We start from the raw sequence: 12,520 nt of genomic DNA, 5'->3' as shown, positions 1-12,520 counted from the left end.
ATATAGTAATAATAGTATAATGATGCATATATATATATATATATATATAATACTATAATATATATTTTTTTTTTTTTTTTTTTTTTTTTTTAATAAGATTAATGCTGTTGTTGTTGATGATGATGACAACAGCAAAAATGATAATAAAAACAATGATGATGGTAATGACAAAGAGTAACATTAAAAACAAGGTTAATGGCAATAATGATAATAACAGTAATGAAATGATAATAAAGAAAATAATAGTAATAATGAGAACTGCAATACTACTACTACTAGTAATGATAATACTATTACTAATAACAACAATGATGATGATGATAACAACAATCATAATGAGTGAGAGACCTATATCTATATCAAATAATCAATCAATCAATCAATATATATATATATATATATATATATATATATATATATATATATATATATATATATATATATAAAAAGAGAGAGAGAGAGAGAGAGAGAGAGAGAGAGAGAGAGAGAGAGAGAGAGAGAGAGAGAGAGAGAGAGAGAGAGAGAGAGAGAGAGATAGTGAATGTATAGTGAATGAGTTAGAGACAGATAGACACAGATAGATAGATAGAGAGATGGAGAGAGAGAAAGAGAAAGGGGAGGGAGAGGGAGAAAGAAAGGGGAGAAGCAGAAAGAGAAATAGAAATAGAAATAGAAATAGAGAGTCAGACAGATAGAAAAAGAGGGAAGGAGGGAGAGAGAGAGAGAGGGAGAGAGAGAGGGGAGAGAGAGAGAGAGAGAGAGAGAGAGAGAGAGAGAGAAGAGAGAGAGAGAGAGGAAAGGAAGGGAGAGAGAGAGAGGGGACGAGAGAGAGAGGGGGGAGGGGAGGGAAGGGAAAGGGGGGAGGGAGGGGGGAGGGAAAATAATATATATATATATAAAACTATATATATATAATTAAAATATATATAAAATAATATATATATTTTAATTTTTTTTTTTGGTGGGTGTGTGTGGGGTGGGGGTGTATTACATGTCTAAAATATGTCTATATTAAAAGTTATATATTTTATATATATATAATATATAAAATTTTATTATATATAAAATATATAGAGGAAAAGAGGGGAGAAGGGGAGGGGGAGAGAGAGAGAGAGAGGGGGAGAGAGACGAGAGAGAGAGAAGGGGAAGAGAGAGAAGGGGAGAGAGAAAAGGGAGGGGAGAGAGAAGGGGAGAGGGGAGAGAAGGGGAGAAGAGGGGAAAAGGGGAGAGAGGAGAAGGAGAGAGAGAGGGAGGGGAGAGGGGAGACGAGAAGGGGAGAGAAAAAGAAGAGAAGGGAAAAGAGAGAGAGAAAGGAGAGAGAGAGAGAGAGAAGGAAGAGAGAGAAGGGGAAAAAGAGGAAAGGGGAAAAGGAGAGAAAAAGGGGAGAGAAAGGGGAGAGGGGAAAAAGAGGGGGGGAGAGAAGGGGGAAAAGAAAAGAGGGGGAAAGAGAGAGAGAGGGGAGAGGGGGAGAGGGGAGAGGGGGAGGAGAGAAGAGAGGAGAGAGAGAGAGAGGGGGGAGAGAGAGAGAAGAAAGGGGAGAGAGAGAGGGAAAAGAAGGGGAGAGAGAGAGAAAAAGGAGAGAGAGAGGGGAAAGGAGAAGAGAGAGAAGGAGAGAGAAGAGGAAAGGGGAGGAGGGGAGGGAGGGAGGGAGGGAAAAAAGGGGGAGGAGAGAGAGGAGAGAGGGAGGGAGGGAAAGGGGGGAGAGAAAAGGGAGAGGAGAGGGGGAGAGAAGAGTAGAGAGAGAGGGAAGGGGGAGGGGGAGAGAGGGGGAGAGAGAGAGAGAGAGAGAGAGAGAGAGAGAGAGAGAGAGAGAGCGCACAGGCAGCCCAGTCCGCTGGGAACACCTGCTGCTAGCGTAGAAGTGGCCACATAAGGACCCACATCTGTTGAGCGAAATAACGAAATCAAATGCGATGTTCACTTCACGCTGCAGCACTGACATGTTTCCACCAAGGACATGAGGAGGTGGAATGTCTCGACCAGGAGAGCGGAGAAATCTTTTTTTTTTTTTTTTTAAGACGTCACTTTACTGTTATGTAGCACTCGTTTTCACTATACATTCCTCCCTTCTGTAGCTTCTTCTTGGTAGCTACTTACAACCTGTGTAGGTCTCTCGGCGACGTCACATAACACTGGGTTAGAGTATCTTAATAGATACATACGCACATACTTACACACACATATACACACACAAAATGGAAGAACCACAGTCCGACTTACATATTCTTTTCTTCCAGGAATACCCGCATCTGCACACAGTTAATGTCCTTTCTGTATCATATCCCGACTCGCACATATCACATCCTAACACTCCGGACTTTCCACTAACTGTCGGAGAATATAACTTAGGTCGTATTCTCAATTTCGTCCCACGTTCGCGATACATATTCACTCTGTGACTGTACCAGCAACACTAAAGTCTTAAGGCAGGGGCCCCTCAATGGCATTCGAGCGCGGTTGCCGGGTCTCGCCGGATGCCCGCGACAACCACGTAAACACCAACTACAGCCCCTTGGTTCGTCGGAAACACACTGCTTCTGACGGGATTCGTGATTCTGCAGACTAATACGCCTCTTGCGACTTTCTCCCAAAGGGAGAGCACGGAATGAGGTGTCCATGAGGGGGATACGACTCCGAGTTTGATAATGAGATAGCAGGCACCTCAGCCTCTGCGGGGAATGGGAGGTTGGGTGTCCACTTTAGCATTTACCATACAAATGTGAAACTCAAATTGTGCGCATTTAGAGAAAGCTCTCGTCTTTGACAGATAAACACAAACCGGGGACCAACTTCACGCGAAACGAACCCAGAATCCGCCCACGATGCTGACGGCAGCGCGCCCTTTTGCGACTTCAAGTGCTGATACCCTTAAAACCTTTACGGACTGTGATCACGTGAGAGAGAGAGAGAAAGAGAGAGAGAGAGAGGACGGTAAGGCGAGAGAGAGAGAAAAGAGAGGGAGAGAGAGAATCCACCACGGGAACAGCGAACACAAACAAAACAGCGGCCCTGACTGCACTGCGACCGCCGCAAGTTTCGATACACACAGCAGATCGCATTCTTCCATCCCGTGGAGCGCCAGCCGAAAGTTTAGCTGCGAGAAAGGATGTGGCAATAACATATGGAACGCTAACAGGGGGTAGGGGAAGGGGCGGCGCGGGGAGGGCAGCGGAGGAGAGCCGGTGGGGCAAGGGGGTAGGGCGGAGGGGCAGGAGGGAGGTAGGTGAAGGCAAGGGGTAGAGAGAGGAGGGAGGGAGGTGGGGCAAGGGCAGGGCGCAGGGGGTGGAGAGAAGGGAGGGAGGTGGGCGGAGACAGGAATGGTTGAGAGAAAATATTATCCTTTGGAAATTGTTCTCATGCTTTTTATAGGAAGGCTCGGCGAAGGGTTCCGCGTTTTTGTGCATGGAAAGGTTGCATTTTCTCCTATTAGACACATTGTTTGGGGTGATTCCGCGGGGGTACCGCACACGAGAGGGGGGGAGGCGGACATGATGCAGTGACATGAGATCACTTTCGAACCCTCATTTCGCCGGGAATGTACGCGCCAGCGCCCGCAGCTAAAAGCGTCTTCAAGACTCGGAGAAAGAAAAGAAAGAAAGAAAATTAAAACGCCATTTTAAGGAGTGCGTCCACCCGAAGGCACGCACACACTCGGACCATAACTCGGTTACATCACCGCTTTACAACAGCATTATTCTGAAACCTCCAGCTGAGCTTCGAATTAAAAAGTTATAGAGCCATTTCCGGAGTGGGCGGGGCCCCTGGCCGGCGAGGGGGGGCCAAGGATGGTAACTTACCCGCGCCCTTCCCGGGGGCCCCCTCCCCCCTCCCCACTTCCCTTTCCTTTTCCTTTCCCTCCTTCCCCCCTTTTTCCCCCCTTCCTCCCCTCCTCCCCTTTTCCCCCCCCTCCCCTTTACCCCCTCCCCCTTTTCCCCCCTATTCCTTCTCCCCCCCCTTTCCTCCCCATTCGCGTCCGTCGAAACGCTCGATAAATGCACACGCAGCTTGCTCCAGCGGGCGACGGCGAGGCTGGCGGCGCGGATCACGGTTAGTATGGCGTTTCGAAATTTGCTTGAAACGAGTTTCAATTTTAGGCCCCGGGGCAACCCGCCCCCCCCTCGCAGGGCGCCGCGCGGGTGTGCCCTTATTGGGGGTTTTTTGCGTGGGGTCGAACTTCATTCCGAAGGGGGGACTTTCCTTTTTCTTTGCCACTGCCCCTTTTAAATAAAATCTCAGGTTTTTTTGTTTTATGGTTTAAAGCAATACTGGGTTTAGGGAAAGGGGGGGGAGAGGGAGGGAAGGTTTTGGGGGGAGGGAGGGAGAAGGGAGGGGGGAGAGGGAGGGAGAGAGGGAAGGAGAAGGGGAAGGGGGGGGGGGAGGGGGGGGAGGGAGGGGGGGGGGGAGGGAGGGAAGGAAAAGGGGAAAGGGAGGGGAGGAAGGGCAGGGAAAAGGGAGGGAGGAGGGGAGAGAGAGAGAAAAGAAAAGAGAGGGGAGAGAGGGGAGAGGGAGAGAGGGAGGGACCCAGAGGGGAATTTAGGGGGGGAAGGGGGGGAGGGAGAGAGAAAAAGGAAGAATTGGGGAGAGAGGGGAGAGATTTGGGGGAGAGGGGAGAGAAAAAACCGGGGGGAAATTCCAAAAATTAAAACCCCAAATTTTTTTTGGGGAAAATTAAAAGGAAGGGGGGGGGAAAAAGGGGGGTAAAGAGAGGGGGGGAGGGAAAGGGGGGGAAGGGGGAAATTTGAAAGGGTAAGGGGACCCTTTGGGAAACCGGGGGTCCAAACAAAAGGGGGAAAAAATTAATTTTTTTCTCAACGAAAGCAAAAGCCACCGGGCAAAACGAGAGAGGGGGAGGGGGAGAAAAAGAAGAGAAAGAGAGAGAGAAGAGGGGGAGAAGGGGGAAAGAAAACTTAAAGGGGAAAAAAAAACACCACCAAAAAAAAGAAAAAAAATGGGGGGGGGGGAGAGAAGGGGGGGGGGGGGGAAGGGGGGGGGGGGTTGGGGGGGGGGGGGGGGGGGGGGGGGGGGGGGTTTGGGGGGGGGGGGGGGGGGTGTGGGGGTGGTGGGTGGGGGGGCGGGGGGGGGGGGAGAGAAGAGAATTTAAAAAGGAGACGGGGGGGGGAAATGGGCCGGGGGGGGTTAAGAAAGGGGAAAAAGAGAAGAGATCCGGGGGAGGGGGAAAAGGAAAAGGAAGAGAGGAGAGAGGGGGGATTGGGGGGAGAAGGTACAGAGAGAGAGATAGAACAGAGAGGGGGGAAAGGGGGAGGGGGGAAAGGGGGAAAAAGGGGGCAAAAAGGGGGAAAGAACAGGAATAACACAAAAAAAAAAAAACAAAAAAAAAAAAAAAAAAAATAACCAAAAAAAGAGGGGAAAGAGAGAGAGATAAAAAAACAAGAAAAAAGAGAGGGGTAGGGGGGGGGGGGGGGGGGGGGAGGGGGGGGGTGGGGTGGGGGGGTGGGGGGGGGGGGGGGAGAAAAGGAAAAAAGAAGGGGAATAAAGGAAAAATTTAAAAAATAAAAGGGAAAAATAAAAAGATAAGAAATGAAGAAGGGGAAAAAAAAAAAAAAAAAAAAAAAAAAACCAAAACATAAAAATTTGATAGATAAAAAAAAAATAAAAAGAAATTTTTTAATTATAATAATAAACATTATTTTATTAAAATATATATATATAATTATATATATATAAATAATATTAGATATTTTTAATATATTATAAAAATTTAATATTAAAATAAAATATTTTCCTTGGTGTGTGTTGTGTGGTGTGTGGGGGGTTTTGTGGGTTTTTGTGTGGTGTGTGTGTGTGTGTGGGGGTGGGGTGTTTTTGGGGGGTGTGTGTGTGTGTGTGTGTGGGGTGGTTGGGGTGGGTGTGTGTGTGTGGGTTTTGTGTGTGTGTGTGTGTGTGTGTTTGTAGTTTTGTTTTGTGGGTGTGGGTTTTTGTGGGGTGGGTTTTTTTTGTGTGTTCTTTTTTGTTTTTAATTTTGGGTTTTTTGTGGGTTTTTTTTTGTTTTTTTTTTTTTTTGGTTTTTTGTGGGGGTGGGGTGTGTGTGTGGGGGTTTTTACAACCGCAAAAACGGGTTTTTTTTTGGGTTTTTGTTTTTTTTGTGTTGGTTTGTTGGTTTTGTATTTTTGTGTTTGATATCTTAACATTATTAAAAATATTATATATATATATATATATTTTATAGATAAAAAATATTAAATTATAAAAAAAACAAACATAAGCAAATAAAAATATTTAATATATAAAACACAACAAACAAAAACAAAAAACACACCACAAACACACCCACACACACACACACACCAAAAAAGGATAAATTCCAACCACAACACACCACACCCCACCCCACCCCAAAAACACACACAAACATATATAAAATATAAAAATAAAAATAAAAAATAAAATAATATGTTTGGGGGGTGTGTGGGGGTGTGGGGTGTGTGGGTGTGTGTGTGTGGGTGGTGTGTTTGTTGTGTTGGGTGTGTGTGTGGTGTGGTTGGTGTTTTAAATTACATTATGGAGTTTGTATAAAATATGTACGATAAGTTAAAACTATGGGGATAAAAAATTAATGTAATTCTATAAAAATTTTTTTATATTATAAATATATTTAAAATAAAATTAATTAAATTATATACAAAATTAATTTTCAATGACAAAAAAAAAAACCCCCAAAAAAAAAAAAAAACCCCCACACACACACACCACACCAACCCCCACACACAACACACAACAAACCACAAAACACACACACACACACACCCTAATAATTAAAATAATTAAATAATTATAATTTTTATATATTATATTTTATATATATTATTGCAAAAAATTTGGATAAAGTTTAGAATAAATAAAAAACAATATAAATATAGATATAAAAGATGGAAAAAATAAAAATAAAATATAGAATAATTAAAAAATTTTAATAAATTATATATAAAATAATAAATTTTTAAAAAAAAAAAAAAAAAACAACACACAAAAACAAAACCACACACACACACAAACCCACACAAATTTAAAAAACACAACAAAAAACACCACTATAATAAATTTCCAATATAAATAGATAATATATTTTAATATATTAATTAAAATTTTATGAATAAGTATTAAAAACAATTTAAAGTTCTAAAATAGTTTCAAATAAACCCTAGCAGATTTATATAATTATTACATTAAACGAGGATTCGTTTTCCCCCAAAAAGGGGGGAACCCCCCCGTGCTTTTAAAAACCCTTTAAAAAAAAAAAAAAGAACGCGAATTTTAGGGCCTGGGCTTGCCTTCAGCGCGCAAAAAAACGGTTTCGATAACAAATTTGAGGGGGCTCGAAGGGCCAAAAAAATTTTTTTCGGCCAAGTCCACTGTTTTTTAAATTTTAAATTTTTTTTTATTATTTTATTTATTTTTTTTTATTTTTTAAATTTTTTTATTTTTTCTTTTATAGCAGTGATCCTTAAATTTTATAATGAAGGGGGGGAAACGCAAAATTCTTTTTATAAACCCAAAACTTAAACAGGGGGTTTTTAAAGGGGCGCCCCCTTTAAAAGGGGGGCCATATTTAAAGTTTCATTTATTTAAATTTGGGGATAATGAAATTTGCGCTTTCCCCCCGCCACACTCATAAGCATTATATTTAGGAAAAGGGAATAAGAAAAGGGGGGCTGCCACTAAAAACAACAAAACCAGCCCCAAAAAACCCCCGCACACGCACCCCCCGCCCCCCCCCCCCCCACACCAAAACCACCCCACCCACCAACCCAAACCAAAACACACCCACACACACCCCAAAAACCCCACACAAAAAAATAATAATAATATAATAAAAATATTAAATACAGAAAATAAATAAGTGAGTAAAAATTAAAATAAAAAGATAAAAAAGGGAATGGCTAAAGATAAGAGAAATACTATTGGGGTTTCTCATAACATTAACAATGTTACCGTGTTGTATCGATTTCAACCACAGCTGATAAAAACGATTACTCTTTTCCGATTTGTCATATGATCTTAGTAAAATCACATATTTTAGATATATCACAAAGTACAAATCATGTCGAACCTAACAATTAATAATAAAAGGTGGGTACACTTTCCATGTAACGTGAAGGTTGGGTATGAGCGCGAAAAAAGGTGTTTTCAGAACGATTACGTTTATCAAATATTTTGTTTACTTAAACTCTCATCTATATCATAAGCATCTGTGTCTCCACGTGTGTGCATTACCATCATGAATAGAGTTCATTAACATGAATATATCGATGCTTATGTTGTAGATGAAAGTTTAAACCTTTGACAAACATACTGCCGGACAATTTGGTCCGGAAACCCTTTTGGACACACATTCCTTCCCATACTTCTGGGCCAAAACGCAAATGGGAACCCAGACCTCACAGCATAACAACAACGCGATAACCCCAGGTATTGCAAGCGCCAAGAACTGATATCCACGTGAGTCACCCACCCCTTCGAAACGAGACACGAAAAAACAGAACGAAACGCTTCACTCGAAGCGCTCAAACCGCTCGAACTCCACTTTGAATGCTGGACACCCTTCTCTGTATCTGACATACCCTGATACGGCGGTAGTGGAGGTAGCGTCTTGATAGGCTAAGCAAAAGGAGTGGAAGTTCTTTACACCATAAGAGGAAGTGAAGTATCCGAACAGTGAAGACGTCCCTAACGACCGGACATTAACACTGGTACAGAGTTCTGCCCAGGAGACGAACAAATCGCTACAAAAAAAAAAAAAAAATCCTCATACTGTATTTTACAACCTATTACCGTCGCTAGGCACTTTAGACAATCCCGGAGAAAAAACTCCTAAACATATTTCTAAAATCACAGTAAACATGTAAATATAGTAAATCCAGTTCGAACAACACCTTTAAATGTTCTGGCATGCTCTGCGGTCCACACAACAGCCGGGGAGTTGCGTGCGAGTCAGCGAATGAACGAGACAAACCTGAAATTCCGAGGCTGGCGCGATTTTACAGCCAATGCTTATTGCACTTCAAAATATGTGACGCTAGACTCAAATTCTGCACCCAATATATACATATTCAAACACTTGTAATATACAAAATACAGGTAGCTTTTGCAAAGAAAAAGTTTTAATATAACTTGTTTCCGATGATCGATAATTACATATGAAATTTTTTTGGTCATCTTCCCAGACTCATTAAGAAAAAAAGAAAGAAAAAAATCTATGTCAATGTAATTGTATCTTATCTTATTCCCTTCTTCATTTTGTTTATCTCTGTGTTTATCCATCTACGTCTATGTCCGCGAACGAAGACTTACGACATAATTCAGAATTTTCCTCCGACCTTCTCTCCCCGAACCCCAAAACGCGATGCCTTCTCCCGCGCCAAAATTATCGCCGGCCATCGCGCTTCCCGCCGTGCGCATCAGTCCAGAGTATGTTCTTATTGATTCCTTTTAATCCCAACATCGGTGTAGGTTGATGCTAACGACTTTTATCAAATTTATTCGTGTCCCATGGGTAACTTCGCTGCGCATCGGCGTCGCCTCTGTTTTATCGGGCTAGTTTATCGCCGCTGTACCTGCCCCGGCCGTGCTCTGGTAGCGATCCCGCGCTGCCGCACTCTGCTCTTCTTCTGCTACTGCTATATCTGCTGCGCCCCCCCCCCCTCTATTACTCCCTTCCCCCACCTCCCCTCGCACTGCAATGGCCAGCTACCCCATCCCCTTAACCCTCTGCCACCCACCTCCCCTGGAAGATACGATCGAGCGCGCGGGGCTTGGTCGTGGCAGGGGGTGACACCACCACAAACAAATTACTCCTGTGGTGTTCCCCCCTCGCCCCTTTCCATCCTTTCCCCTCACCCACCCTTCCGTCCCTTTCGCCTATCCCCTTCCCACCTACACACCCCATCACTCCCTCTCCAAACCCCCCCTCCCCACACCCTATCCCCACCCCCAACCCCCCCTCCCCCTCCGCACCCTTTCCCGTATAATCATTCACAAAATAATACAATTACCCCCCCCTCCCTTCCCCTCCCCCCCTTGATGAATACTAAGTCTGACGACCAGAAAAAAATATAAAAAAATATGACAAAAAAAGTGTTCGTGACTGCTTGGCCGACGCACCTGTAATCAGGGCCATATTTTTCCTGAGTAATATATAGAGATTTATTACATCTTCACAAACTTTGAGTCCATTGCAAGATATATTGTTTTTAGCTGTACCAAGATTTAAAAGATTGCTTCTAAAATGGGTGGTTCTGAGATGCACACGCTATCTGATCATCTAAATCACATACATGTTACATGCACTATGTTTATATATATAATATATATATACACATACGTGTATACTAGATATAGTATGGTGTGTTATATATATAGTATATATATATATATATATATCTAGATAGTTATACTCGCTTATATTATAACACCCGATACATTATACACATACATGTATTTGAAAAAAAAAAAAAAAAAAAAAAAATAGTATACTTAATAGATAGTATATATAATATATATATATATATATAATATATATATAATATATTATATATATTGTTAATGACCAGTATACGTATACGGTAGGTATATGTATATACGTATACATAACACATTTATATAGTATGGATATAATAGTCGGTCTGTGTATATATATGAATATATATATATATATACATATATATATAGTGACATATATACATATATATCAGTACACACACCCACACCACAACGTAACACACACACACACACACACACACAAGCACACAAACACACACACACACACACACCAAAAAAAAAAAACCACACACACACTCACACACCCACCGAGAGATACCAGCCCCAGCCCCCAGAGAGAGTGCACGTGGGGGGTTTTATGTATGTCAGGGAGTAGTATACTCAATATAAGTATACAGTACATATGATAATGTCAGTATCGATATATATAATAGTATATATCATATATATCATATAGTTATTATATATATAATAATAGCATATACAGTAGACAGAGCAGAATGATAGATGATAAGTAGACGAGTCACATGATCATATATATAAATAGTTAAGATGAATATATATAGATAATAGTATATATGCGTTATACGTTATACTAATTATCTGTATATAAGTAACTATACATACCTGTTTAATGATTTGTAGTATAGAGTAATGTATGTAATATATGTAGTTTCCTATGTAGATATAAAATGGGTGTTGTGTGTGTGTGATGGGTGCGTGTGTGTGGTGTGTGTGGTGTGTGTGTTGTAGTGGTGAGGGGTTGTGTGTGTGTGTGTGTGTGTGTTGATGGTGTTTGTGTGGTGTGTGTGATGTGAGTGTGTTCATTGTGTACTGGTATGTGTTTGTGTTTGTGTGTGTGTATGTGTGTGTGTGTGTGATGGTGTTGGTATGTGTGTGGTTGTGTGTGGGGTGTGTGTGTGTGTGTGTGTGTGTGATTGTTTGTGGTGTTTGTGTGTGTGTTGTCTGTTGTGTGTGTGTGTGTGTGGTGTGTTGTGCTCGCGTGTATATATTCATACATACAATGTATATTACTGTGTATATCAAGAATGCGTAATAATAATAGTGTGTATCTGACCATACACATACAATCTGTATATTTTGTAGGGTATAATGCACGCATGTTGTATGATAAGTGAGTATATATATAATAGTATTATAATATATATATAATATATATATAATAGAATACAGTGTGAGTAATATATACATTATATATAAGACTAACACGATATATAATATAGTGTATCATAGAGTATAATAATTAATGTATATATATATATATAGTGATTATATATAAGTACATATATATATTAGATATATATATATATATATATACACACTGTCACACTCACATCCCAAACGTGATCCAGATCTTTGAAGGCCGCGGTCGGTCTTGTGTCGCTCGCCGACGGACGCGAGCGACACTTTAGAAACGCGAACTTGACAAGATAAAAAAAAGTTTAACGCGGACATAAATCGTATGCAGCGATTTCTCCAAACGAAAACAGACCGGGAGAAAGCGTCAGACTATGACGGAATCACCATTAAAAAACACACTGAGGTGCGCGTACAACACACACGACACACGAGAGAGGATGCACAGCACAAGAGAGAGAGGCTCATGTCAACATACACACCCACACACACACTGCGACCGCACACACTCAGATCCGCCGAAGTTGCTCTTTCGTCCGGAGTGTCGAGGAATGTTGTTATTCACAAAGGTTGTGAGACATCCCCCTTCAAACATCCCCCTCCCTCCCTCTCTCTCTCTCTCTTTCTCTCTCTCAGTGCTCTCATCTCTCCTCTCTGTCGTCTCTCTTTCTCTCGAGTCAGAACGGCTCGGTTTCCGTTCAGTCTCCTCATGCCTAGCAGCGAGAGGCTCAGAGGCGCTAGAGGGAGAGAGGTGAGTCAGTAGAGTGTTAGCTACTCATATGAGAGAGAACGAATCTGGAGAGAGAGAGAGGTCCTCAGAAGAGAGAGGAGAGAGACTAGAGAGTAG

General features: G+C 42.0%; 1 protein-coding gene across 1 annotated transcript in view; it reads right to left on the bottom strand.

The window, feature by feature from the left end:
• Positions 1–2,400, bottom strand: part of LOC119574672 (F-box/LRR-repeat protein 7-like) — a 29,248-nt gene extending 26,848 nt beyond the window's left edge. The window contains exon 1 of the mRNA XM_037922060.1: positions 2,221–2,400. Coding sequence (XP_037777988.1) covers positions 2,221–2,386 — 166 coding nt within the window. The 5' untranslated portion in view covers positions 2,387–2,400. The remainder of the gene's footprint in view (positions 1–2,220) is intronic.
• Between the last annotated feature and the right edge of the window lie 10,120 nt (positions 2,401–12,520).

The sequence above is a fragment of the Penaeus monodon genome, chromosome 6 (genome assembly GCF_015228065.2).
Source record: "Penaeus monodon isolate SGIC_2016 chromosome 6, NSTDA_Pmon_1, whole genome shotgun sequence".
NCBI lineage: Eukaryota > Metazoa > Arthropoda > Malacostraca > Decapoda > Penaeidae > Penaeus > Penaeus monodon.
The sequence above is the reverse complement of the archived record's forward strand: the minus strand, read 5'-3'. Positions and strand labels throughout refer to the sequence as shown.